A 21,469-nucleotide genomic window follows, 5' to 3' on the forward strand; every position below is an offset into this window, starting at 1 on the left:
ATCTGGGGCAGGAGATCCCTTGGAGCCCCTCCCGAGTTTACTCGTCTTCAGAGTGGCCCCCGTATTCCTTCCCCCAGCCCCTCCCCGCTTGCTGGTGAGGGCCGGACTTGGGGGGTGGGGCGGGGCCTCGCCGCCGCGTGGTCCGTCGCCTTGACGACCCGGGCAAGATGGCGACGCTGCAGGGCGGGCTTCTGGGGCCGGACCCAGGGGCGCTGAGCCCCGCGCAGCAGGAGCAGCTGCGCAACTTCAAGGTGGGTGCGCCCCCGACTTCCGCCTCCATTAAAGTCAGCCCCCCTAGGACAAGGGCTGCAGACCGGGAGGGCGTCCGGGAGGAGGGCCGCGGGAGCCTGTTCCCAGATGAACTGGCGGAAGGCTGGGGGAGACCCCAGGCGGAACCCTGGCTTCCGGAGCCCTGAACCGAGCCTGACAGGCGCCTGAAAGTGCAGGAAGAACGACCACAGGGATCTGGCCGGTGAAACGGACCGAAACTACTGCCGGAGACAGTAACTTAGATACAGACAAGAACTTCCGGACGGTGGAGACCCTGAGCCCCACTGAGCAACTGTTGGTCTGTCATAAAACAGGCGGCTTAAAATTTCAAACATCCCGGGAAAAGACCCAGGTCAAATGCACACCTAGGTTCCCCAAGGCCTTCACACCCCCAGGGCTTGAACCCTGAAATCGGCCTCCTCATGGAGCGTGACCTTTTGCTCTCATCCCGCTAGATTCAGACTCGGATTGCTAACGAAAAATACCTGAGGACCCACAAGGAAGTGGAGTTGCTCCTAAGTGGTTTCTTCAGGTAGGTGGTTTTCCCAACCGGCCTTGACAGCTAGTGGAAACTATTACCAAATCTTGGTTGGGAGAGATGAGTGACTGCTGCCTTTAGGGTCAGAAAGGTAGGAAAAAATAAAATAAAATAAAATAAAATAAAATAAAATAAAATAAAATAAAATAAAATAAAATAAAATAAAATAAAATAATGCATGTACATACATATATGTTAAACTACATAAATTAAAATATATATATATATTTAATTTTTTTTTAGGTAGACAATTTTTTAAGATTGAGTTTTTCTTTTTCTTTTTTTTTTTTTTAAAGATTTTTATTTATTTATTCAACAGAGATAGAGACAGCCAGCGAGAGAGGGAACACAAGCAGGGGGAGTGGGAGAGGAAGAAGCAGGCTCATAGCGGAGGAGCCTGATGTGGGGCTCGATCCCATAACTCCGGGATCACGCCCTGAGCCGAAGGCAGACGCTTAACCGCTGTGCCACCCAGGCGCCCCTAAGATTGAGTTTTTCTAACTCTGAGATTTGTGGCACCCAGGGTGTTCTTGAGTTATTTCTAGAGGTTTTCTTAAATTATCTCTAAATTCTCAAAAATATTAATAGTCAGACATTTTAGCTGTAAGGATAAATGCATATCTCCTGACACTTGGAAGAGGTAATCTGGCATTGAGAAATTCCACAGGCAGCCATTGGGTGTAGAACACTATTTCTCCATCAGAGGAGCTTAACAAGATCACTAGAACTTAAAAAAAATTCAGGTGTCTGGCCCTTCTCTCCCTGAGAGACTTGTTGTGGAAAGACTCCAGTGGCTGAAAGCCATTCCCCTGTTAAGTCTTGGGGAAGAGACTATTTTCCACCATATCCTGGAGCATGTTTTTCTTTCCCGTACATTGCCCTGCAGCGTGGCGTTTGTTTGAATGGGAGCACTCTGCTAATGGGATGAAAGGCAAAGAACTGTCACAAAAAAAAAAAAACCTCGGAGCAACAGTGGATGAAAACAATAGAGCTATCTCAAATACTGTTTGGCTACAGACAAATAGGCAAGGTTTAAATAATAAGAATGGCTTCCATTTCCAGGCACTGTGTTGGTTTCCTACGTTAGCCTTTATCACCCTGAATTGGAATTTCAGTGTCCATCTTATGTTTCTGTCCCTGGACCAAAACCCCAAGCTGGCACAGCCATGTTTAGGTCTCCGGTGCCTGCACATTGTATGATGTCTTGGTACTTGTGCTGAGCCTTCCAGCAACCACAAAACATAGCTTATCACTTCCATGTTGCAGCGGGAGAGGTGAGGTTCCTTCCCCAAGATGCTGAACCAGGATCCAAACCCCTGGTGTTTCCACTGTGTTGGGTTGAAAGCTCATAGGAGCTGGGGAGCCAGAGGTGGGGCTCTTCTTTGTCTTATCAAAAGTAGACCTGGAGCAGCGTCTTTTTTCCAGGCTCTTTTGTCTTTCCAGGATCTCACTATTCTTCATATCCTGGTCATTTCTCCAATGGCAGCAGATTCTCACAGGGCAGATAGGGGATGGAGAAAGGGAAAATAGAAATTTCTCTATGAAGTTTGGTTTTATTTGACCCTGGGGTAAGGCTTAGGCAAAAGATAGTTTAGGGGTCTTCTGTCAATGTCAGTCCTGGGAATCAGGTCATCATTTTTTGTACTTTTTCTTCTAAAGGGAAATAAAGGTTGACCTCATTCCTATCCTGGGGAGTTTGCTGTCCAAGTGAGGGATGATTCCAGCAGTCAGGTTGGGGATAGATGTTAAAAGCCTGAATTAAATCACCATTTACATTGTTCACAAACACAAGGAATGAGTGGTGGTGGGAGGCGGTGGTGAATGAAGAGGGTGGTGTTTTTAGTCACGAGTCAGAGGTAGCCCAGCTTCTCTGTCCAGGAGAAATTTCCAGGAGGAACTGGATGTCTGTGCCTGGCTGCTGTGAGAACAGCCCCTTCCCTTCCTTGTCATCCCCACCTCTGGGGCCAGGTAGGCCACCAGGCTCTTCCCTTTGCTGTCCCTGAAATTACCTACAGGAAATGCTCCTGGCCCCTTTTAGGCCTCTTTCTGAGGTGGGGGTGGGAGGGGGAGAAGAAGTGTTTAAAGTTTGAGGGTTTGCTTTTGTTGTTTTTGGTGTTACTGTTCCTTCCTTTGGAAGATACCGGGATGAACTAGAATCAGCCCCTCATCTGTACTGGATACTTCGGATGGTTTTTCCCTTGGGAAAAGAGGAATGGAGAAGAGGGGACAGAATCCTGGGCGGCATGCTTGCCCTCACGTCTTCTGCAGGTCTCTGCTCTCGACTTACCACAACCCATGAGAAGCTCTAAAGTGGTTTTGTTGGGAAGCGAGCTCCCCACTTGGGTTTTCCAGATCGTGATGACTTACAGTGATTCAGTCACAGCTCTCCAGGGCATACTTGTATATACAGTGTACGGAACTCTTAATACCTTGAATTTTGGACCTGAAGACTAAAAAGAATAGGGATCTAGATTATTTTAGGCCTCCGGAGATCTAGGGTTTTAGGCTGGAGATATGACAGCAGAGTGTGAAACTGTAGAAAGGCTTTATTAGATATTTTTGTAAGTAGCCAGCAGATGAATCTTCCCAAAATTTAGAACTGATTATGTCATTCCTTGGCCGGAAAAATCTGCGGTGGCTCCACAACATTGCCCCCCCCCAACTTTTTTTAACATTCCGTTGAAATATAATGAAAACTGGCCTAACCTAAACTGGGTGAACTTTCACAAGATGAAAATATACATGGTTCTAGGGTCCAGGTCAAGAAATAGAACCTGACTAGCATCTCAGACCTGCTGAGACCCTTCCAAGCACTTCCCCTCACAAGGTAGCCAGTATCCTGACTTCTCATAGCATGGATTTGTTTGGCCTTTTTGCACTTTATATATGTGGAACTCTCCAGTACATGCTCTGTTGTGCCTGACTTCCGTTGCTCAACTGTGTCTCATCGACCCTCCGTCCTCATGGCTGCGTATGTTCCGCTGTGAGACTCGTCTGAGCTTTAGGCACCCATTCCCCTTGTCCTTTGAATTGAGTATAAATGTCTCTCCCTGGCCTTCCAGGCTCTCCGTAATAGGGCTCCTTTGCTCCTGACTACTCTCTGTGTCTCCCAGCCATCCCAGCCAGATGGAACCTCTGATCATTCCACTGACCTCCCCACCGACGTCATCAGGAGGCACTGACACTCCCAGGGGTCCTGACACTTCTGGACCCTGGGGATACAAAGGTGGATATTCCAGTTCCTCCTCTTGAGGAGTTCACCATCTGTAGGACATGGGCTCTCTCCTTTCATTTCTGGGCCTTTACTTTTGCTGCTTCCCTGGGTCTGGGATGCCCTTGTCCTGTCTACTGAAATCAAGTGGCGCCAGCTGCTCTGTGAAGATTTCTGGGGCCCTGCTCTCAGTAACCTTTCTCCATGTCCACAGCACACTATTAACACCCTCTTATAGCACTTCTTGCAGGGTGCTTGGCCTTTCGGACATTTGGGAACTTACCTGTTCTCTTTTGCTTGACTAATCTCTTTGAGGTGGTGCTGTATTTTATCTTAAAAAAAAAAAAAAAGCAATCCCTCATATCTCGTATAGTTACTTACACAGGATTTGTGCTCAATAATTATCAAATGGAATTCAAGGAGAAGGGAAGTGAAATTCTTAAAGCTTGGGAGGCAGGGTCTTTCTGGGCTGGCAGGGCCTTTCTCCAGGCTGGTGGGCAGGCAGCCACGGCCAGGGGGATATGTTGTAGAGAGCACTGGCCTTGGAACCGCAAGACCTGGGCTCCCTGCCCTTTGTTTACTCGCTTTGTGAACTTGGGCAAATGATTAACCCATTGAAGGTTTGATTTCTTCATATGTAAAATGGGGCGCGGTCATTGCTGTTTCACAGGGTTGTTGTAAAGTGAGATGATATTTGAGAACATTCTTTATTACCATGAAACTCTCTGTGAGATACGGCATGTTCCCTGCCCCAGCAGCAGCGGCGCTGCAGGCCTTGTCAGTGCCCGTGGTCAGACCAGCAGCGGGAGCCTGTCCTCTCCGCTTTGTTGATTGCATCGTGCCCCGACTGCTGTGGGCACTCATGGTTAAATGTAGTCACCAGGCCGTGGGGTTGCGTATATGTCCCACCACACAAGAAGCCCTCAAGGACTAGGCAGGGTGTCCTTCATCTTCACCACCTGTCCCTGGCTTGGTCTCTGGTTCTGTGAAAATGTTTGTTAAATGAATGACAAGCTTCGACTGGCTGGGGCACAGCTGTCTTGTGAGGTGAGCTTAGTGTCATTTAGAATGTTTTGCTTCTTGCCTCAGGGCCTGAGCCTAAGGAAAATATCGAATGGAAGGGTCTTTGTCAGGAGTCCTCTGCTGACTCCCAGATGGGTGTGTCTTGGGTCACTCTGCTCCCTGAAAGGTGGGACCAGCCGCCGACGACACTGAGCGCAGCCTGCCTTCAAGCCTGCTTTACTCCTATCCTTGTCCCTTCTTGTTTTCCAGAGAAATGTTTTTGAAAAGACCAGGCAACATCCAAGAATTTGCTGCAGGTGAGTAAGGCAATGGCTGTTTGGGCTGTTTGAGAAACCAGCCGGAGGAGTATTGTTGCAAATTTAGACTCGGACAAGGCCATGATTCTCCCTGCAGAGTCCGGGGTACTTCTTTACTTGATGTCCCTCTGGGGAGCTTTTTTCAGAAGGCTCTTTCCTCCATTGTCATTTCCTCAAAATGAGGACAGATAAGAAATGAGGCAGAGCTTCCTTGTGGTGAGGATTAAGAATTCTTGAGATTCCCAAAGGAACATACTGGCAGCTCTTTCCCTGGGAACCCTAAAGCAGGGTTCTCCGCCCTGGCTGCACATTGGAATCACCTGGGGAGCTTTTAAGACACGCTGAGGCCTGGGCCCACCCCCAGAGGTCGGTATTTAGTTAGCCCAGGCTGGGGCCCAGCCCCACAGTTGTAAAGGCCCCCAGGTGATCCTCATGGGCCCCACTGCGCCAGCTGGCTTACGGTCAACGGTATTTAGAGGGAAGGGCCGGGTGGAGGCTTTCTTGGGGCCTGTGAGCTCAGGGAGTCGGTGATGGCCTCACACCGTTTCTAACTGAATCTAGTGCGTCTTTGCTGCCACAGCAGATGCTGTCTCTGATTCACATTATGCTGGGTGTATAAAAACCCTCCTCTGTCGTCATCGTGCAAGAGCCTGGCTCTCCTCTGAGAGGATATTCTCAGAGCGGAGAGGGCGTGATATCTCAGAGACGAGCTGGCAAGCTGAACTGAGACAAGAATAACACTTGGCATTTATTTGGGCCCCAGGATGGGCCGGGAGCAGAAAACCCAGAGATCCCTCAGCCCTCTGAGGGCTCCCTGTGCGTCAGCAAGCTGATGAACTGCAGGGCAGTGTGGAAGGGACGGGAGCCATCCTGTGTGAGCCCCTCCTGGGAACGCTGAGCTGCGAGACTCAGCACTCCTCCAGCCAGGGACGGTGACCACGGGATCTGCTGTGACTTGTGTTACGTTGGCAAGCAGGGCCGCCAGGAGCAGCCCTGCTGAGGCCGGGCCGTCCTCGCTTTTGGGCGGAGTAAGCGGTCTCCCTCCCCACCTTTCCCCCTGGGGTTTAGATCATTTCTTCTTTGCATTCTTATCCCAGACTATTTCACGGATCCAAGACTTCCCAACAAGATTCACATGCAGCTAATTAAGGAGAAGAAAGCAGCTTAATTAGCAGAATCATGATGCTCAGCTGTTGAGAGAGACCAGAAAGAATCCAGCCTCAGGGTGGGTGTTAACCTCACTTAGAGACAGAGGCTTCTTCATTCTTGTCAAAATAAGCACTGGCTTCTCGGCCCAGGGTGTGAAAGAAACCAAAGGGAGAAGCTGCAGAGAAGTTTCATGCAAGTGTTTCGTTTTCTTGACACTATTTTGGGGAATTAGGGGCTGTGAAGAGCAGCCCAGGGTTTGTCTGGCATGTCCGTGGCAGGAAGACATCTGTCTTCTGAGCCTAGTGAAACAGAGTCGGAGAGGCGGCGCAATCCTGTGGGAGAGAAGACTGGCGGGGAAACGCGGGTGGGGCTCCTAGTATCCAGACCCCGCTGTCAGACTGCAAAATATCCAGTGCTTCTGCTGGTGGCCTTTTCCTTCTGTCCCCAGCGCTGGGAGCAGACGGGGTTCCCATTGCTCCTGGAAGGGGCGGGAATGGTTTCCCTCGTGGCTTCTTGGACTAGGGACGTTCCTGCTCCCCACCCTCTTCAGGCTCTGCCGTGAGAGCCATCTCCCATTTTTCAGGCAGGATGATTTCTGAAAGGATTTTGCAGGTTGGGATTTTTTCATGTGAGGAGGGAAAAAGCCACGTTCCTGATGTCACAGTGCCGTTTGTATTTTGCAGGGTCACCGGAAGCAAGGGAGCCCTGGTGCTATCAGGATGGGGTTCCGAGCTGTCTTGGGCTGTTGTAAAGGCTTTTAAAGATATTCATTAAAAACAGATCATTCCACTCTCTCTGCTGTGTTTCACTCCAAAGGAGGAAGCCATCCTGCAGGGAGAGCTGTTGCACCCCTCCTTTGACCTGCCAGGTGGCAGGGCTGTCTGTCTGCGGCAGCCGGTGGGCCTCGGCTAGGTCGGCGGGCTGCTCCCACGTGTGCCTCACACTGTGTCCTCCCTCCCTTCCAGGCCTCTTGCTCTCAGAGCCAAGGCTGGATGAAAGAACAGGGTTGGGGACCCTGTGAGGACCACAGCTGATCGGGGTGGCCCGGAAGCCACGTCCACGTTTTAGCACGGCTCTTTTTTTCTTTTTTCTTTTTTTTCCCCAGCTTCCCTCCCAGGTTACCGTATGGCATGTACAGGTGGTGGTTTAACTTTTTTCTAACGGGTCTGGAAGGACAGTGAGAAAATGAGCTTGGATAAAGAAGACCAGGGTCCTGCATCTTGTGAAATATGAATCTAACGGGTGACTCAGAGGTGGTAGACTTCGTTCTTGAGGATTTTTAGCAACAAGCAACGAGCTGCCCATCCATTTGGCTAACAGGCAGGGGAGGGGGCCAGTTGGCCTTTTGACATCCTTTCCAGGCCCAGAAGGCATTGGATGTCTTCTGTGTTTATGCCCCACCTCTCTGGCCTCCACCAGCCACAATCCACTGTATGAAGGACCTCTCACCTGGGTGTCTGGGGTCCACGTCACCATGGCAACAGAGGCATAGCCCAAAGCAGGGACTGTGTTTTCTTTCTTTCACTTGTCTCTGTCCATCTTGTTCCCGGCTACCAGCCCCTCCATCGTGGAAGGGCACCAAAGTCGGGCGTGGAGAGGACTAGTAAAGCTATGCATAATAAGTTATGCAGCAGGAACCTGAAGAGTTATTTCAAGTGCTTTCAGAATCACGCTTCAGCAGCTAGGGCTCTGACAGTGAGGTATCCCTGCTTAGAAAATCCAGATGACGCCTTCAGCAGAAAACCCACGTGTATTAGGACCTCCGATGTGAAGTGTTAAATTAGACTCTCTTGAAAGCTTTCCTGGGAAGAGAGGCCTGCTACAAGGTGGGGAGAGGGCAAAGTGGTTTTCAGATGCTTGAGTGCATGGTGTGATACTGCAGGAGGACAGTGGTTCTTTCTTGGGGGGTTCCTGGCAGAAATAAGAAATGCATTTCACTGAGAATATATTTCAAAGCCAAGGAAAGAATGCATTTGGCATGTGGTCCTAGTGCATCTGCTCTGTGTGACGTCATGTGCTGGGGTCTGATGGCAAGGTGGGGAGGTCATCCTGCCGCGCGGTGCTTGATGGTCTGGGAGGAGATGTGCAGCTTTTCTCCACAAACTTTAACTGTCCGGATAGCTCACCTTTTAGACTGAAAGCTCCATCAGAGCAGGGACCAAATCTAAAAATCGGACTTGCTCCCTATTGCGTTCCTGACTGCTGGCCCCGTGTCTGGCTTGTAGTGTTCAGTAAGCATCTGTGGAGAGAGAGTGCTTGTGTAATTGAGTGAGCCGTCATGTTCTATCAGCCACTATAAAGACTATGAAGTCAGACAGCTGTGGTAGATGGGGGTACACCTAGAGGAGGAGGAAGACAGAGCTCCTGCGCTACCTGCAGGAGTGAGGGAGGCCTCAGGGAAACTGGCGTGTGATGGGTGGGGCAGGATTTGCCTGGCAGCTGTGGAGAGCGGCTTGGGGGAGCCAAGGCACCGCAAGTGCCTCCGTTTTGCTGAGCAGGGTGGTGGTAGCAGACCCTGTGTGTCGCCTGCCCATCCCCCTTACCCCTTTCTTCCTTGCTGACCAAACACCAGCTTCGTTGAGGGCAGCCATGGGCTCAGCCCCAAGTGCTAGATGATATTTCTTCTAAGCCAACCACAGCAACCACGTTCCCTGGTTTCCCAGCCTGCCTTGCAGTGAGGGGCAGTGCTGGTAAGTGTCCTGCGGGTTTCTAGGAAAGCTTTTGCTTTCTTAACAAGAATTGGGGCGGGGGGGGGGATGACAGAGTAAGTCGGTGTCGCCTTCCCTTTTCCCATGAGCCTGAATGTGACGTCTAGACCCGAGCGGCCACGGTAAGGCCGTGAAGTGACAAGCAGGAGGGTGCCCGAGCCAGTCCTCCAAAGTATCAGAGAGGAAAGATCAGAAGACTGAGGTCCTGGTGGCATCTTTGAGCACTTAAACAACCCAGCAAAATGCCTGCCTTCAGACTTCTTGACAAGTGAGGAAAATACATCCCTAATTTGTTTTGAAAGCATAACAGAGTTTAATCCTGACCCACCACTTACTAGATGTGGGGTCTTGGCCAAGCCACTGAACTTTCTTGAGGTTAGGTTTCTCATCTATAAACCAAGACGTGTAATTAGCAGCTCTCCAGGCTGCTGGCTTAGGAGTAAGGAAGGGACAGTGCCTGGCACCTGGGCAGGGTTGGCAAGGGGGTCCGATTGGAGGCGGGCATGATGCAGGGACAAGATGCCGCACAGAGCGTCGCACACAAGGCTCAGGGGGCTGATCTTTGTCATCCAGGCAATGGCGAGCTGGCCAAAAATTTTAAGCCAAGAGGGGTTCATGAAGAGATTTACATTTAGGAAGTGCTGGCGTGTGGAAGTCAGACTAGAGGAAGCTGAGACTATAAGTGGAAAGACCTGTAGTCCCCACCGCCTCCCAGGGCATGGCTCACTCATGTCTTGGCAGGCCCGCAGCCAGCTGTCCCCTGTCCCCTAGAGCGACTGTGCCCGGTGCAACGGAAAGCCCCATTTACAGTGGCTGACGCAAATAAAGCCTTGTTTTTCTCCCCCAGTAGGATGTCTGGCTGTAGGTGAGATTCAAAGTTCAGTGGTATCCACAAGGACCCAGACCAGGCTTCCATCCCTTCCACTCTCGGCTTTAGCCCGTGGCCCCACCAGCGTGACGGGCTGCCTCTGCACTCTGGCGGGGACAGGCAGCAGAGCCACGCCAGCCAGGTCCGTCCCTTTGGTCAGGAAAGCAGTTTCCCAGAAAGTCCTTTCTGCCTGCGTCTCACAGGCCAGACCAGGGTCCTGTGGGCCACCCAAGTGCTCCCAAGACCGGACAAGAGAACATTTAACTCTAGCTTCTAGAGAAGACGGTGTCCAGAAATGAGTGGGAATTGCTGTTGGGTTAGCCCCAAAGCAGTGTCGGCGCTCACCAGTTCCTTCTCCCTGTCCCGGCTAGAATGACCTTTCAAGAAACCTAAACCAGGGGCGCCTGGGTGGCTCAGCTGGTTCAGCATCCGCGTCTTGGTTTCAGCTCAGGCCTTGATCATATGGGTCCTGGGATGGGCTGTGTTGGGCTCCACGCTCGCTCGTCAGGGAGTCTACTGGAAGATTCTCTCCTCCCCCTCCCCCCACTTGCGTGCCCCTTCGTGCCCTCTCAAGTTAAGAAAACTTAAAAAAAAAGAAAGAAAGAAAGAAAGAAAGAAAGAAAGAAAGAAAGAAAGAAAGAAAGAAAGAAAAGAAACCTAAATCAAAGTATGTCACTCTCCCGCCTAAAACCCTTCCATGGTCTTCCAGGCACTTAAATCCAGACGGCTTTCCAGGGGCCTCAAAGCTTTGCGAGACCCCCTCTATCCCTCAGACTTTTTCTGCCCCCTACCTCCCACCTGTCTGTGTTCCAGACACAGGTCTTTTCTCCCTTCCTCAGACATGCCAGGGGAGTTCTGAAGTTAGGGCCTTTGAACTCTGCCTGGATTGTTCTTCCCCAGGTCTTCACAGGGCTGGGGGTCCCAGCTGGGACGCTCTGCTCCGAAAGGAAGCCTCTGCTAAGGGAGCAGGCCTTTCTCTTCTCACAGGGCAATCTGGAGTGTTGGTTTAGGGCCTGCCTCTTCAGTTCCCTCTTTCTCCCTCATGGTTGAAGGACGAGCAGGAAGGGACTATACCAGCGATACTGGTCTTTCTTTTCTGGAAAGCAGGTCTTCCCCAGTACACCCCCTCCACCTCTGCCAGCTCCCACTAACATCTCATTGACCAGAACTGTGCACATGGGCCCCTTTAAGGGAGGCTGGGAAGTTGACTATTTAGCCAGACAACAGTGCCCTAGAGAGCTTCTTGTCACTTTCTCTGAGTCCTTTCCTATGGATCCAGGCATTTTTAATATTTAATTTAAACACCCATCCCCCGCCATCTTCTTTCTTATCACTCTATCTTCTTCACAACACCAGTCGCTGTCGAATATGATCTTGTTTGCTTGTTTTCCTATGACTGTGGCCTGGAGCTGTGGCGAGAGCTGGCTTGGTCCGCCATGTTGGTCACTGGGGTCCTGGCACCCGTGGCTGAATGAAGGCTGAGCTGCAGCACCCAGGCCCGATCTGCACAGGGACGTGGCAACAGGAAATAGAGTCTCATATTTAGGAAGAGAGCTGGCAGGATTGTGGTTTGAATGGGGTAGAGTTATAAGAGTGGGTATAGATTCTAGAATGACTTCTAGGTTTCCTGCATGGGCAAAGGGAGATGTGATGGGATCGTTCACTAACACAGAAGGGAAGTAGATGGGAGCAGGGGAGATGGGGAGATAGATTTAGACCCAAAGATGTCTACGGGTTTGTAATTGGGGTGTGGGTGAAATTAGTATGAATCACTGCGGGGGGGGGGTCAATGGGAGCTGGACGGAGTGGAATTCTAGCCGTGGTGAGGTGGGGATGTGGGTGTGGGTGCACACGCCTTTCTAGAAGCATGGGCGTGACAGGAGATGGAGGAAAGGCAGTAGTGAGAAGGGGAAGTCGGGTCAAGGATGGGCTTTTGTAAGGGGAGATGCTTGAGCGTGCAGGGATCTGGCATTTTTCATCTCTTGAGATCTTTCAGGCTAAAAACGATAGGAACTTCTTAGAAATGTGGCACAGATTGGACCTGGTATTGGAGGTAATGGGGACTAACAGGCGGGCCTAGCTGTGCCACCGTGTGACCAAGAGTGAGCTGCGTCTGCTGCGGCTCCTCACAGTTGGGGCAGTGGCTCTCACGGGCCTGCAGTAGGGATCACCCCAGTCTTGGAGCATAGGGTGGCGAGGAAGAAGGGCAACATTTAGAAAGTGAGGTGCCCTCCTTCTAGCCAGACAGGCTTCTACTGCCCTCTCCTGGGCATGGCTGCAGAGCTGGAGAAGCCGCTGGAGACCGCCTGGTCTGGGGCGAGTGACACCCCGAGTGAAACCGGCAGCAGGAGGGGAGAAACAAGGCTGAGCAAGGGGAAAGAATCACAGATTCCTTCCTTCTCGTAGAAGGAAGTTTCTTCTGAAGTTAAAACATCCAGGGCCTTGTCTCTGGCAGTTCTGCCCCATGAGTTCACTAGATGTGTCCTTCTTAAAAGTGAGGGAAAAAAGAAACCTTGCAAGGTTGATCATTCATTCATTCATTCATTCATTCATTCACTTACTTGCCCACTCATTTATTCAACAAATATTACGGTACATTATGTACCCAGGACACAAAATTTTGGGAAAAAGATACTCTTTCCTTAAGGAACTCACAGTCTAGTGACTGAAGACAGATACATAATTATAATACAGTTTAAAAAGGTGAAGTAAGAGAAACATGCAAGGCCTGATGGGCATGCAGAGGAGGTGGCCAGGCAATGTCCCCTAACGTGGGAGCAGGATGCTAACAGTTGGATCGGGATTGGAGGCCTGTCTAACACCGTGTCTCCCCACTGTCAACTCTAAGGGGCAATTCTCATTTCCTCCAAGGAAAGTTCTTTCTGAAGTCTTCCCTCACTTTTTTTTTAATAAAGATTTTATTTATTTATCAGAGAGAGCGAGCACAAGCAGGGGGAGCAGCAGACAGAGGGAGAAGCAGGCTCCCCGCTGAGCAAGGAGCCCGATGCAGGACTCCATCCCAGGACCCTGGGACCATGACCTGAGCCGAAGGCAAACGCTTAACCAACTGAGCCCCCAGGCGCCCCAGTAGTCACACTTCTGACCCCGACTCTCACAAGCCTCAGGTGGGCTGGAATCTGAGGTCCTTCAAAAGCAGGACTTCACAAAGTAGCCTATTCTTTGGTCATCAGGGCGGAGAGGTGACAGCACAGACTCCTCAAAGAGTTACAGTGATGAGAGAATCTCTGGGGGCTGGGAGAACAAAATGCCAGTAGTCGTCTGGTAGCCATAGGGTAGCTTCATTGTCCAATTAACAAGGACCTGAAAACAAAATCTGATGAAAAGAGGCTAAATCGATTACTGTTTCATTTCCACACTTTATGACTAGAGAGAAGAAAACCAAATGCCAAAGAGCACTGAACTGTAGAATTTCTCCAAGTGGAAATTACTTTAGATCACCAAGTCCAATCCTAGTGATAGATGAAGAAACTTGCCCACAGATGACCGAGTGGTCGAGGGGCTGGCACTCTCCTGATTTCCATTCTCATGTGATTCCAGTATTTCATGCTAGAAAAAAAAAATACCTAGACTTATGAAGCTTGGAGGACAAGATGTGGCTAGGGGACAGTTCAGGAGCATGGAAGTATTATACCTCTGGGTAGTTAGCTTAGTCTTAGAGCTCGCTGCACATGAGGACAAAATTGGGTCATTCATTCAACTAGCATGTGAAAGCTAACTCTCTCACTCGAGGTCATTTCCAGCTACACGAGTTTCATGAATTCACTGTTCTGTACATCGTCTTGAACAAGACGCTATGGGAACATGTACTGAGTGTAAGGAAAGGAAATGCTGCCCTTGAGGAAGGCAAGCTGCCCAGTGTATTCTTTTTTTTTTTAAGATTTTATTTATTTATTCAACAGAGATAGAGACAGCCAGCGAGAGAAGGAACACAAACAGGGGGAGTGGGAGAGGAAGAAGCAGGCTCATAGCGGAGGAGCCTGATGTGGGGCTCGATCCCACAACTCCAGGATCACGCCCTGAGCCGAAGGCAGACGCTTAACCGCTGTGCCACCCAGGCGCCCCAGCCCGGTGTATTCTTGCTCACATGTATTCAATAGATCATAGCAGGGTTTGGAATATGCTACTTTCTGCCTTTTTTCCCCTCAGCCGATGACCCTTCCAATAGTGAAACAACAGACCGAACCATGGAGAAGAGAAAAGTTGTCTCTAGCTGTCCTAGGCATGCCACTCCTCATACTTCAGGGGCTGTATGGACTCCATGGTGCACCGTCCAGATGCTTCCCTGCAGGACAGAAGCACTCACCCTGTGTCCTCGCTCCTGCCTGCACTGCTGGGAATTTTGGCGGCTAACGGTTCTCAGCTGAGACCCCTTTATGGTCCTTCACTGAAAAATCATCGAAGTTATGCCCCCTCCTGAGACAGCCAGTAACCATTGCTCAGTGTGGGAGTATAGAGGTCTGATTCCCTTGCCCCTGTGGGGGACAACTCTGAAGGGTCGCAACAGCTCCAGAGTCCCTCTGTCTGGAGCTGTGGCTTCGGGCTCTTGCAGGTGTGTCGGTCCTGACATAAACCTTCACTCAGATTTCCATCTCAAAAAATGTTTCCCAGGGAATACAACCTGGCAAGAATCAGGGCCAAGACTACTGAGGAAAGCAGATTCTAAGCTGAGATTTTAGTTTATTATATATATGTGCTTATTTGAGGTGGTTGACATCTTTATTGCTTTGGAGTGGGGGGGCTTCCTCTTCATCATCACAGGCTTCTGGCAGCCCTGTGCAGATCTGGGTGGTATTGTTCTCGCGGGTCCTGTGTCTGACGCCGCTGAGGGAGGCCCCGGGGTGTTCTTGTCGATGGTCGTCTCTACATAGGAGGTGGCGGGTATTTGCTGGCTCGATCTCCGCTTCCCGACCACCACTGCACCTCTGCCATTGGCCATGGGCCCCACGCCCACAGTCTTGTGGGGCATCAGCCAGTTGTAGTGGAAGGAGCTGCGAGCTGGCAGTTTACTGGGCTCGGTGGTGTTTGTCTGTTTGTTCCTCTTTTTTTTTTTTTTTAAGATTTTATTTATTCATTTGACAGAGAGAGAGACAGCCAGTGAGAGAGGGAACACAAGCAGGAGGAGTGGGAGAGAAAGAAGCAGGCCCCCAGCGGAAGAGCCCGACGTGGGGCTCGATCCCAGAACTCCAGGATCACGCCCTGATCCAAAGGCAGACGCTTAACGACTGAGCCACCCAGGCGCCCCTGTTTGTTCCTCTTGATCAGGAAGCTGGAGCTGTTCAGCATGACCGTCCAGTGCAGGTGGGCGGACGTGGCAGCAGCTGCTCTCACTGCCGCCGCCGGAGACAGAAAGACCAAACTGGGATTTTAAAGCTGAATCACCTGTGGGCAAACTGGTGGAGAGGACCCCATCACTGGTGGTAGGTAGAGCATGCATGGCCCTGGGACGCTGGCTCAGTGCAATTGTTAAAACCCTCACTAGCTGTGAACTAGGATGGGATCCTGGGGGAAGGGAACACATTGGTCGGGGAAAGATATCAGGTTTGAGGAGTTACAAAGACAATGGAATTGGATGGCTGCTGCTGGAGGCTCTGAATGCATTGGAGAAAGACAATGAAAGGCTGAGGGTAATTCATCACCAACTAAAGGCCAACTGTAAAGCCTGAGGTCCTCCTTGGCAACTTAAGAAGAGACTTTTGTCTCTTGTATCTAGAGGACCCAAAAAGCTGAGAAGGTCCAGCATTTACCTGTAAGAGTAGGAGAGCTCTGGAGAAGTTTGAATTCTTACCTCTGGCAGGTCTGTTGGGAAGGAGTGAGGCCCTGACACATGGGGTGGGACATCTGGGTTGATGCTTTAAAAAATCTTGAATCCCCCATTCTCCTGCATCCCTTGGAACTGCAAAAGTACCCACTTCTTCCTGTTATGCAGGAAGTACCTCCCTTACGCAGCTGAGTACCCCCTTACGGAAGACTGCCTGGTGGCCCCAGTGGGCCTGGCCGGCACGTACTGGCTGGAGATGGTTGAAGATGTGTCAGGCTGGATTCTGAGAGTGTTGAACCAAGGAGAGTGGGACATAAGGGTGAGTAGCTGGGTATGGAAGCACTTTCCCATGATACAGGACTTAATACTCTGACAAGGACCCCAAGAGATACTGTTAATATTGCCTCTTAGGAACTTGGAGGAAGCCATGGCCCACAGTAAGTGAAGCAGAAATGCCAGAACAGCCATGGTAGGTGGTGGAAGAAGGCATCAACCGAGTGGGCATGTTAGAGTAAATATGCTATGTAAAGCCAGAAAGCTCCAAATGATTGTGCTCTATCAGAGGGCCCAAGGGGCGGTCTGTCTACTGAAGGGGTACAGTGAGCCCTGGTGAGACAGGCACCAGGCTCACCGAGGAGCTTAGGGATGGCCTTGCTCTACAGGCCGGCGGTGAGCTGTCACAGACCTGCACTCCCTGCTAGCAAGGGGGATGGCCGGACGCCGAAACGGGCAGGTGGTGGGTGCCAACCAACAGGGATCAAAGTGACTGAATTACCACACTGAGCAGGAAGGTTGGAGAGGCAGCCAGGGTCTTTCTCTTGTGCGCAGTGTTGGACTGGAGCCAACTTACACCATCTAGTGAGATCCAGTTGTTACTAGCATCTCTTCCATACCCAGTGTTCAGTGATGTCACACTGGGTATGTGAAATCGTCAGTGGAAGAGGTATTTATATCACAGAAATTGGCAAATGTGGGGCACCTGGGTGGCTCAGTCAGTTAAGCGTCCGACTCTTGGTTCTCAAGTTCGTGAGATCGAGCCCCGCATCAGGCTCTGCACTGACCATGGAGCCTAAGATTCTCTCTCTCCCTCTCCCTCTGCAACCCCCACCCTGTGCTCTCACATGTTCTCTCTCTCTCCCTCTCTAAAAAAATAAATAATAAAATCTATATATCTATATAGAAATTGGCAAATGCTACAAACCAGGGCTTCCTTCCCACTGAAAGCTGGTTGTCAAACACAGCCCATCACTGCTGTGGTCCCTTTGCAGTCCAATCCCCACCCAAAATTCTGGCTCCTAGCCACTGCTAAATGCTTTATCATAAGAGTTTCACATAAATGGATTCATATAGCATGTAGTCCTTTGTGTCCAACCTCTTTCACTGAGCACATTTTTAGATTTTTCAGTGTGGTGGGTATCATTAGTTCCTTCATCTTGCTGAGTAGTATTCCACTGTTTATGTAACACTGATGGCCACTTGGGTTGTTTCCATTTGGGCTCATGAAGTTCCTATGAACATTAATACCTCATTAGTAACGTTTCATTTCTCTTTAGTAAATGCCTGGCAACGGGACGGCTGAGTTCAATGGTAAGGGTATTCCTTTGTAAGAAATTGCCAAACTCTTTTCCAAAGCAACTATCCCAGCCTGTATTCCTACCAGCAGTATCTGACCAGGTTTTGTGCATCCTCACAAGCTTTCGGTGTTGTCACAATTTTTAATTTTAGCCATATTGATGGGTGTATTGTAATATCTCATTGTGGTTTTAGTATTTATTTTTTTTAAAGATTTTATTTATTTATTTAACAGAGAAACAGTGAGAGAGGGAACACAAGCAGGAGGAGCAGGACAGGGAGAAGCAGGCTCCCCAGGGAGCCCGATGCCGGGCTTGAGCCCAGGACCCCGGGGACCATGACCCTAGCCGAAGGCAGACACTTAACGACTGAGCGACCCAGGCGTCCCACTCACTGTGGTTTTAATTTGCATCTCTCTCATGGCTAATTGTGTTGAATATCTTTTCATGTGCTTATCTTCCCTCTATATATCCTTTTTGGTAAAATATATGTTCAGGTCTTCTGCCATTTTCTGATCCGATTGTAGTTTTTTTCACTTTGAGTTTGAGAATTCTTTTTATACTCAAGATACTGCTTGTTTCCCAGTAGCTTGTCTTTTCATACTCTTCACATGGGCTTTCTAGGAGCATAATATTTAAATTTTAATGATGTCTAAATTCTTGATTTTCCCTCTTATGGATCATTTGGTGTCAAATTTAAGAGCTCTTTGGGGGTGCTTGGCTGGCTCAGTCAGTAGAACGTGTGACTCTTAATCTTGGGGTTGTTAAGTTCGAGTCCCATGTTGGGTTTAAGATTACTTAAAAATCTTTAGGGGCACCTGGGTGGCTCAGTTGGTTAAGTGTCTAGGTTCGGCTCAGGTCATGATGTCAGGGTCCTGGGATTGAGCCCCGCATTGGGCTCCCTGCTCAGCAGGGAGTCTGCTTCTCCCTCTCCCTCTGCACCACCCCCTTGCATGCGCGTGCTCTCTCTCAAATAAATAAATAGAATCTTAAGAAAACAAAACTGATGAGCTTGTTTTGAAAAAAATCCTAAAAAAACCTCTTTGTTTCTTCATAGATCTTGAAATTTTTCTACTTTTTAAAAAAAGTTTTAGAGTTTTAGTTTATTTTTAGGTCCATGGCCATTCTGAGTTAATTTCTGTATAAGGTGTTAGACGTAGGTTAAGTTTCATTTTGTGCCGATGGCTGTCCAGCTGCTCTAGCATTTGTTGAAAAGGCTACCTTTTCTCCATTGAATCACTTTGGTAACTTTATCAAAAAAAAAAAAAAAAAAAAAAAAGTTCGGGCATATTTGTGAGTCTGTTCCTGGGACTGTATTCTGTTCCATTGATCTGTGTGTCTATCCCTCCACCTGTAGTTACGCACAGAACTGATTACTGTAGCTGTGTTAATAAATCTAAAAACCGGGCAGACTTGATATCCCACACTTTTTTCTTTTTCAAAATTCTTTAAGCTATTCTAGTTCCTTTGCCTTCCATATAAATTTTAGGACAATCTTGTAAATGTTTACAAAAAATTTTGGGATTTTGATAGTAATTACATTAAACCTATCTATTTGGGGAAGAAGTGACGTCTTTACTATATTGTCTTTTGATCCATGAACACAGTATGTCTCTCCATTTATTTAGATCTATGATTTTTTTCATCAATGTTGTGTAATTTTCAGCACATAAGTCCGTGTGTTTTATTAGATTTATACCTACATAGTTTCGAGCAATTTTAAAGAGTGTTATATTTTTAATTTTGGTGTCCATGTGGTGTGTGTGTGTGTGTGTGTGTGTGTGTGTGTGTGTGTGTGTGCGCGCATATTATTTTTAGTTTCCTGTAGACTCCTTGAGATTTTCTACATAGACAATCATGTCATCAGTAAATGGGGAGTTTCTTCTTTTGCCTGTATGCTTTTTGCTTCTCTTTCTTGCGTTATTGCACTGTCTAGAACTGCTAGCATTATGCTGAAGAAGAGGGGTGAGAGCGGATATACTTGCCTGGTTCCTGATCTTAGAAAAGCACTCAGACTTTCACCATTAAGTATAATCTTAACTGTAGACTTTTTGTAGTTGTTCTTGTTAAGTTGAAGAAGTTTCCCTATATTCCTATTTTTCTGAGAAAATTAAAAAACAGACTTTTTGTCAAATGATTCTTCATCAATTGATGTGATCATGTGATTTTCTTCTTTAGAGTGGTAATATGGTAGATTACATGGATTGATTTTTGAATATTGAGCCAGATTTACATCCCTGGAATAAACCCCACTTGAGCATGGTATATTAATCTCACCATAATTTGATAAAATCTATTTGCTGATACTTTGTTAAGGATTTTTGTATTTATATGCATGAGAGATATTGGACTGTATTTCTTTTGTACTGTTGGGGGTTTGTTTTCATGGTAATCCTAGCTTCACAAAATGAATTGGGAAGTATCCCCCCTATTGTGTGGAAGAAATGATATAGAATTAGTGTTACTTCCTCTTTAAACATTGGCAGAATTCTCCAGAGAAACCACCTGGGCCTGAGAGTTTTATGAGGGGAGGAAAAGAGGGGAGCTTTAAAATATGAATTAATTCTCCATATTTGTTACAGGGCTATTCAAACGATCTATTTAACATTGGGTCAGTTATGGTAGTTTGTGTTTTTCAAGGATTTTGTCAAATTTATGCATATAGAGTTCATAGTGTTCCCTTACCATCTTTTTGATAACTGTGAAGTCTCTAGTGATATGCTGTTTCATTCCTGATATTTGTAGTTTGTCTTTTATTAGTCTTGCTAGTGGTTTGTCAATTTTATTGATGTTTTTCAGAATACTAGCTCTTCGTTTCACCGATTTTCTCTATTTCTCTCTTACAAATTTCATTGCTTTCTGGTTCCTTTTATTTTTATTGTTTCCTTGCCCATGCTTGCTCAGGGTTTACTTTGCTCTTCTTTTTCTAGGTTCTTGAGGTGGGACTTAAGATTGACTGATTTTAGACTTTTCCTCTTTCCCAATATATGCATTTAGTGCTTTAATTTTGCCTCAGCATTGCTTTAGCTGTGTGACACAAATTTTGATATGTTGTTTTCATTTTTTTTAAAAGATTTTATTTATTTATTTGACAGAGATAGAGACAGCCAGCAAGAGAGGGAACACAAGCAGGGGGAGTGGGAGAGGAAGAAGCAGGCTCACAACGGAGGAGCCTGATGTGGGGCTCGATCCCATAACGCCGGGATCACGCCCTGAGCTGAAGGCAGACGCTTAACCGCTGTGCCACCCAGGCGCCCCTGTTGTTTTCATTTTTATTCAGTTGAATGTATTTAAAATTTTTTTCCCTTCAAAATTCCTCATTGACCCATGGATTATTTAGAAGTGCATTTAGTTTTGAAGTATTGTAAGATATCCCCCCCTATTTTTCTATTGTTGATTTCTATCTTGAGTCCATGGTGATCAGAGAACACATTCTGTATGATTCCATTTTTAAGTTGGTTGAGATTTTCTTTGGGGTCCAGGATATGGTCTATCTTGGTATATGTTCTGTGGGAGCGTAAAACAAGGTCTATTCCGCTGTTGCTGGGTGGAGTGTTCTATAAATGTTGATTAGGTCCTGTTGGTGATTGTGTTGTCATCTCAGTATCAGCATCTACTGATTATCTTTGTTCACTCAGTTTGAGGTCTTCCTGGTTCCTAGTATGATGAGTGACTTTTTTTCCCCAATATGTAACGACTTTATTATTTTTTTAAAAAGTAATCTCTATGCCCAATGTGGGGTTCGAACTCACCACCCCAAGATCAAGAGTCACCTGCTCTATTGACTAAGCCAGCCAGGCAACCCATGATGAGACTTTTTATTGGAACCTGGACATTTTTGTATTATGAGGTTGAATCGAAATTTAAACTTGTATTTAACTTCCTATGAACTGCTTTGGCACTGGAGGGGGAGGTGGGACTTCATGATCCTCCGTCAGCTCTAATCTCCGGCTTTATTTAGGTTTCCCCTTTGTACTGCGCCCTACACTACAGTGCAGGAAACTACCTCTAGGCAATAAACTGCGGCAATCAGAGGGCTCACCTCATTTCCCTTTT

General features: G+C 48.1%; 1 protein-coding gene across 6 annotated transcripts in view; it reads left to right on the forward strand.

Annotated features, from left to right (window-relative positions):
• Window positions 1-97: 97 nt before the first annotated feature.
• The window catches only part of RIIAD1 (regulatory subunit of type II PKA R-subunit domain containing 1), a 26,505-nt gene continuing 5,133 nt past the window's right edge, over window positions 98-21,469 (forward strand). Inside the window, exons 1-5 of one of the 6 annotated variants that reach the window (XM_087866295.1) lie at window positions 98-251; window positions 726-802; window positions 5,292-5,338; window positions 15,164-15,501; window positions 16,011-17,988. In XM_087866295.1, coding sequence (XP_087722421.1) covers window positions 168-251; window positions 726-802; window positions 5,292-5,338; window positions 15,164-15,303 — 348 coding nt within the window. In that variant the 5' untranslated portion in view covers window positions 98-167 and the 3' untranslated portion in view covers window positions 15,304-15,501; window positions 16,011-17,988. Of the gene's footprint in view, window positions 252-725; window positions 803-5,291; window positions 5,339-6,435; window positions 6,564-7,170; window positions 7,282-15,163; window positions 17,989-21,469 lie in introns of those variants that run through there. The other 5 variants (XM_045790523.2, XM_087866296.1, XM_087866297.1 and 2 more) reach the window with 5 other exon arrangements.

The sequence above is a fragment of the Ursus americanus genome, chromosome 12 (assembly GCF_024610735.1).
Source record: "Ursus americanus isolate L20-20 chromosome 12, mUrsAme1.1.p, whole genome shotgun sequence".
In the NCBI taxonomy this organism is placed as follows: domain Eukaryota; kingdom Metazoa; phylum Chordata; class Mammalia; order Carnivora; family Ursidae; genus Ursus; species Ursus americanus.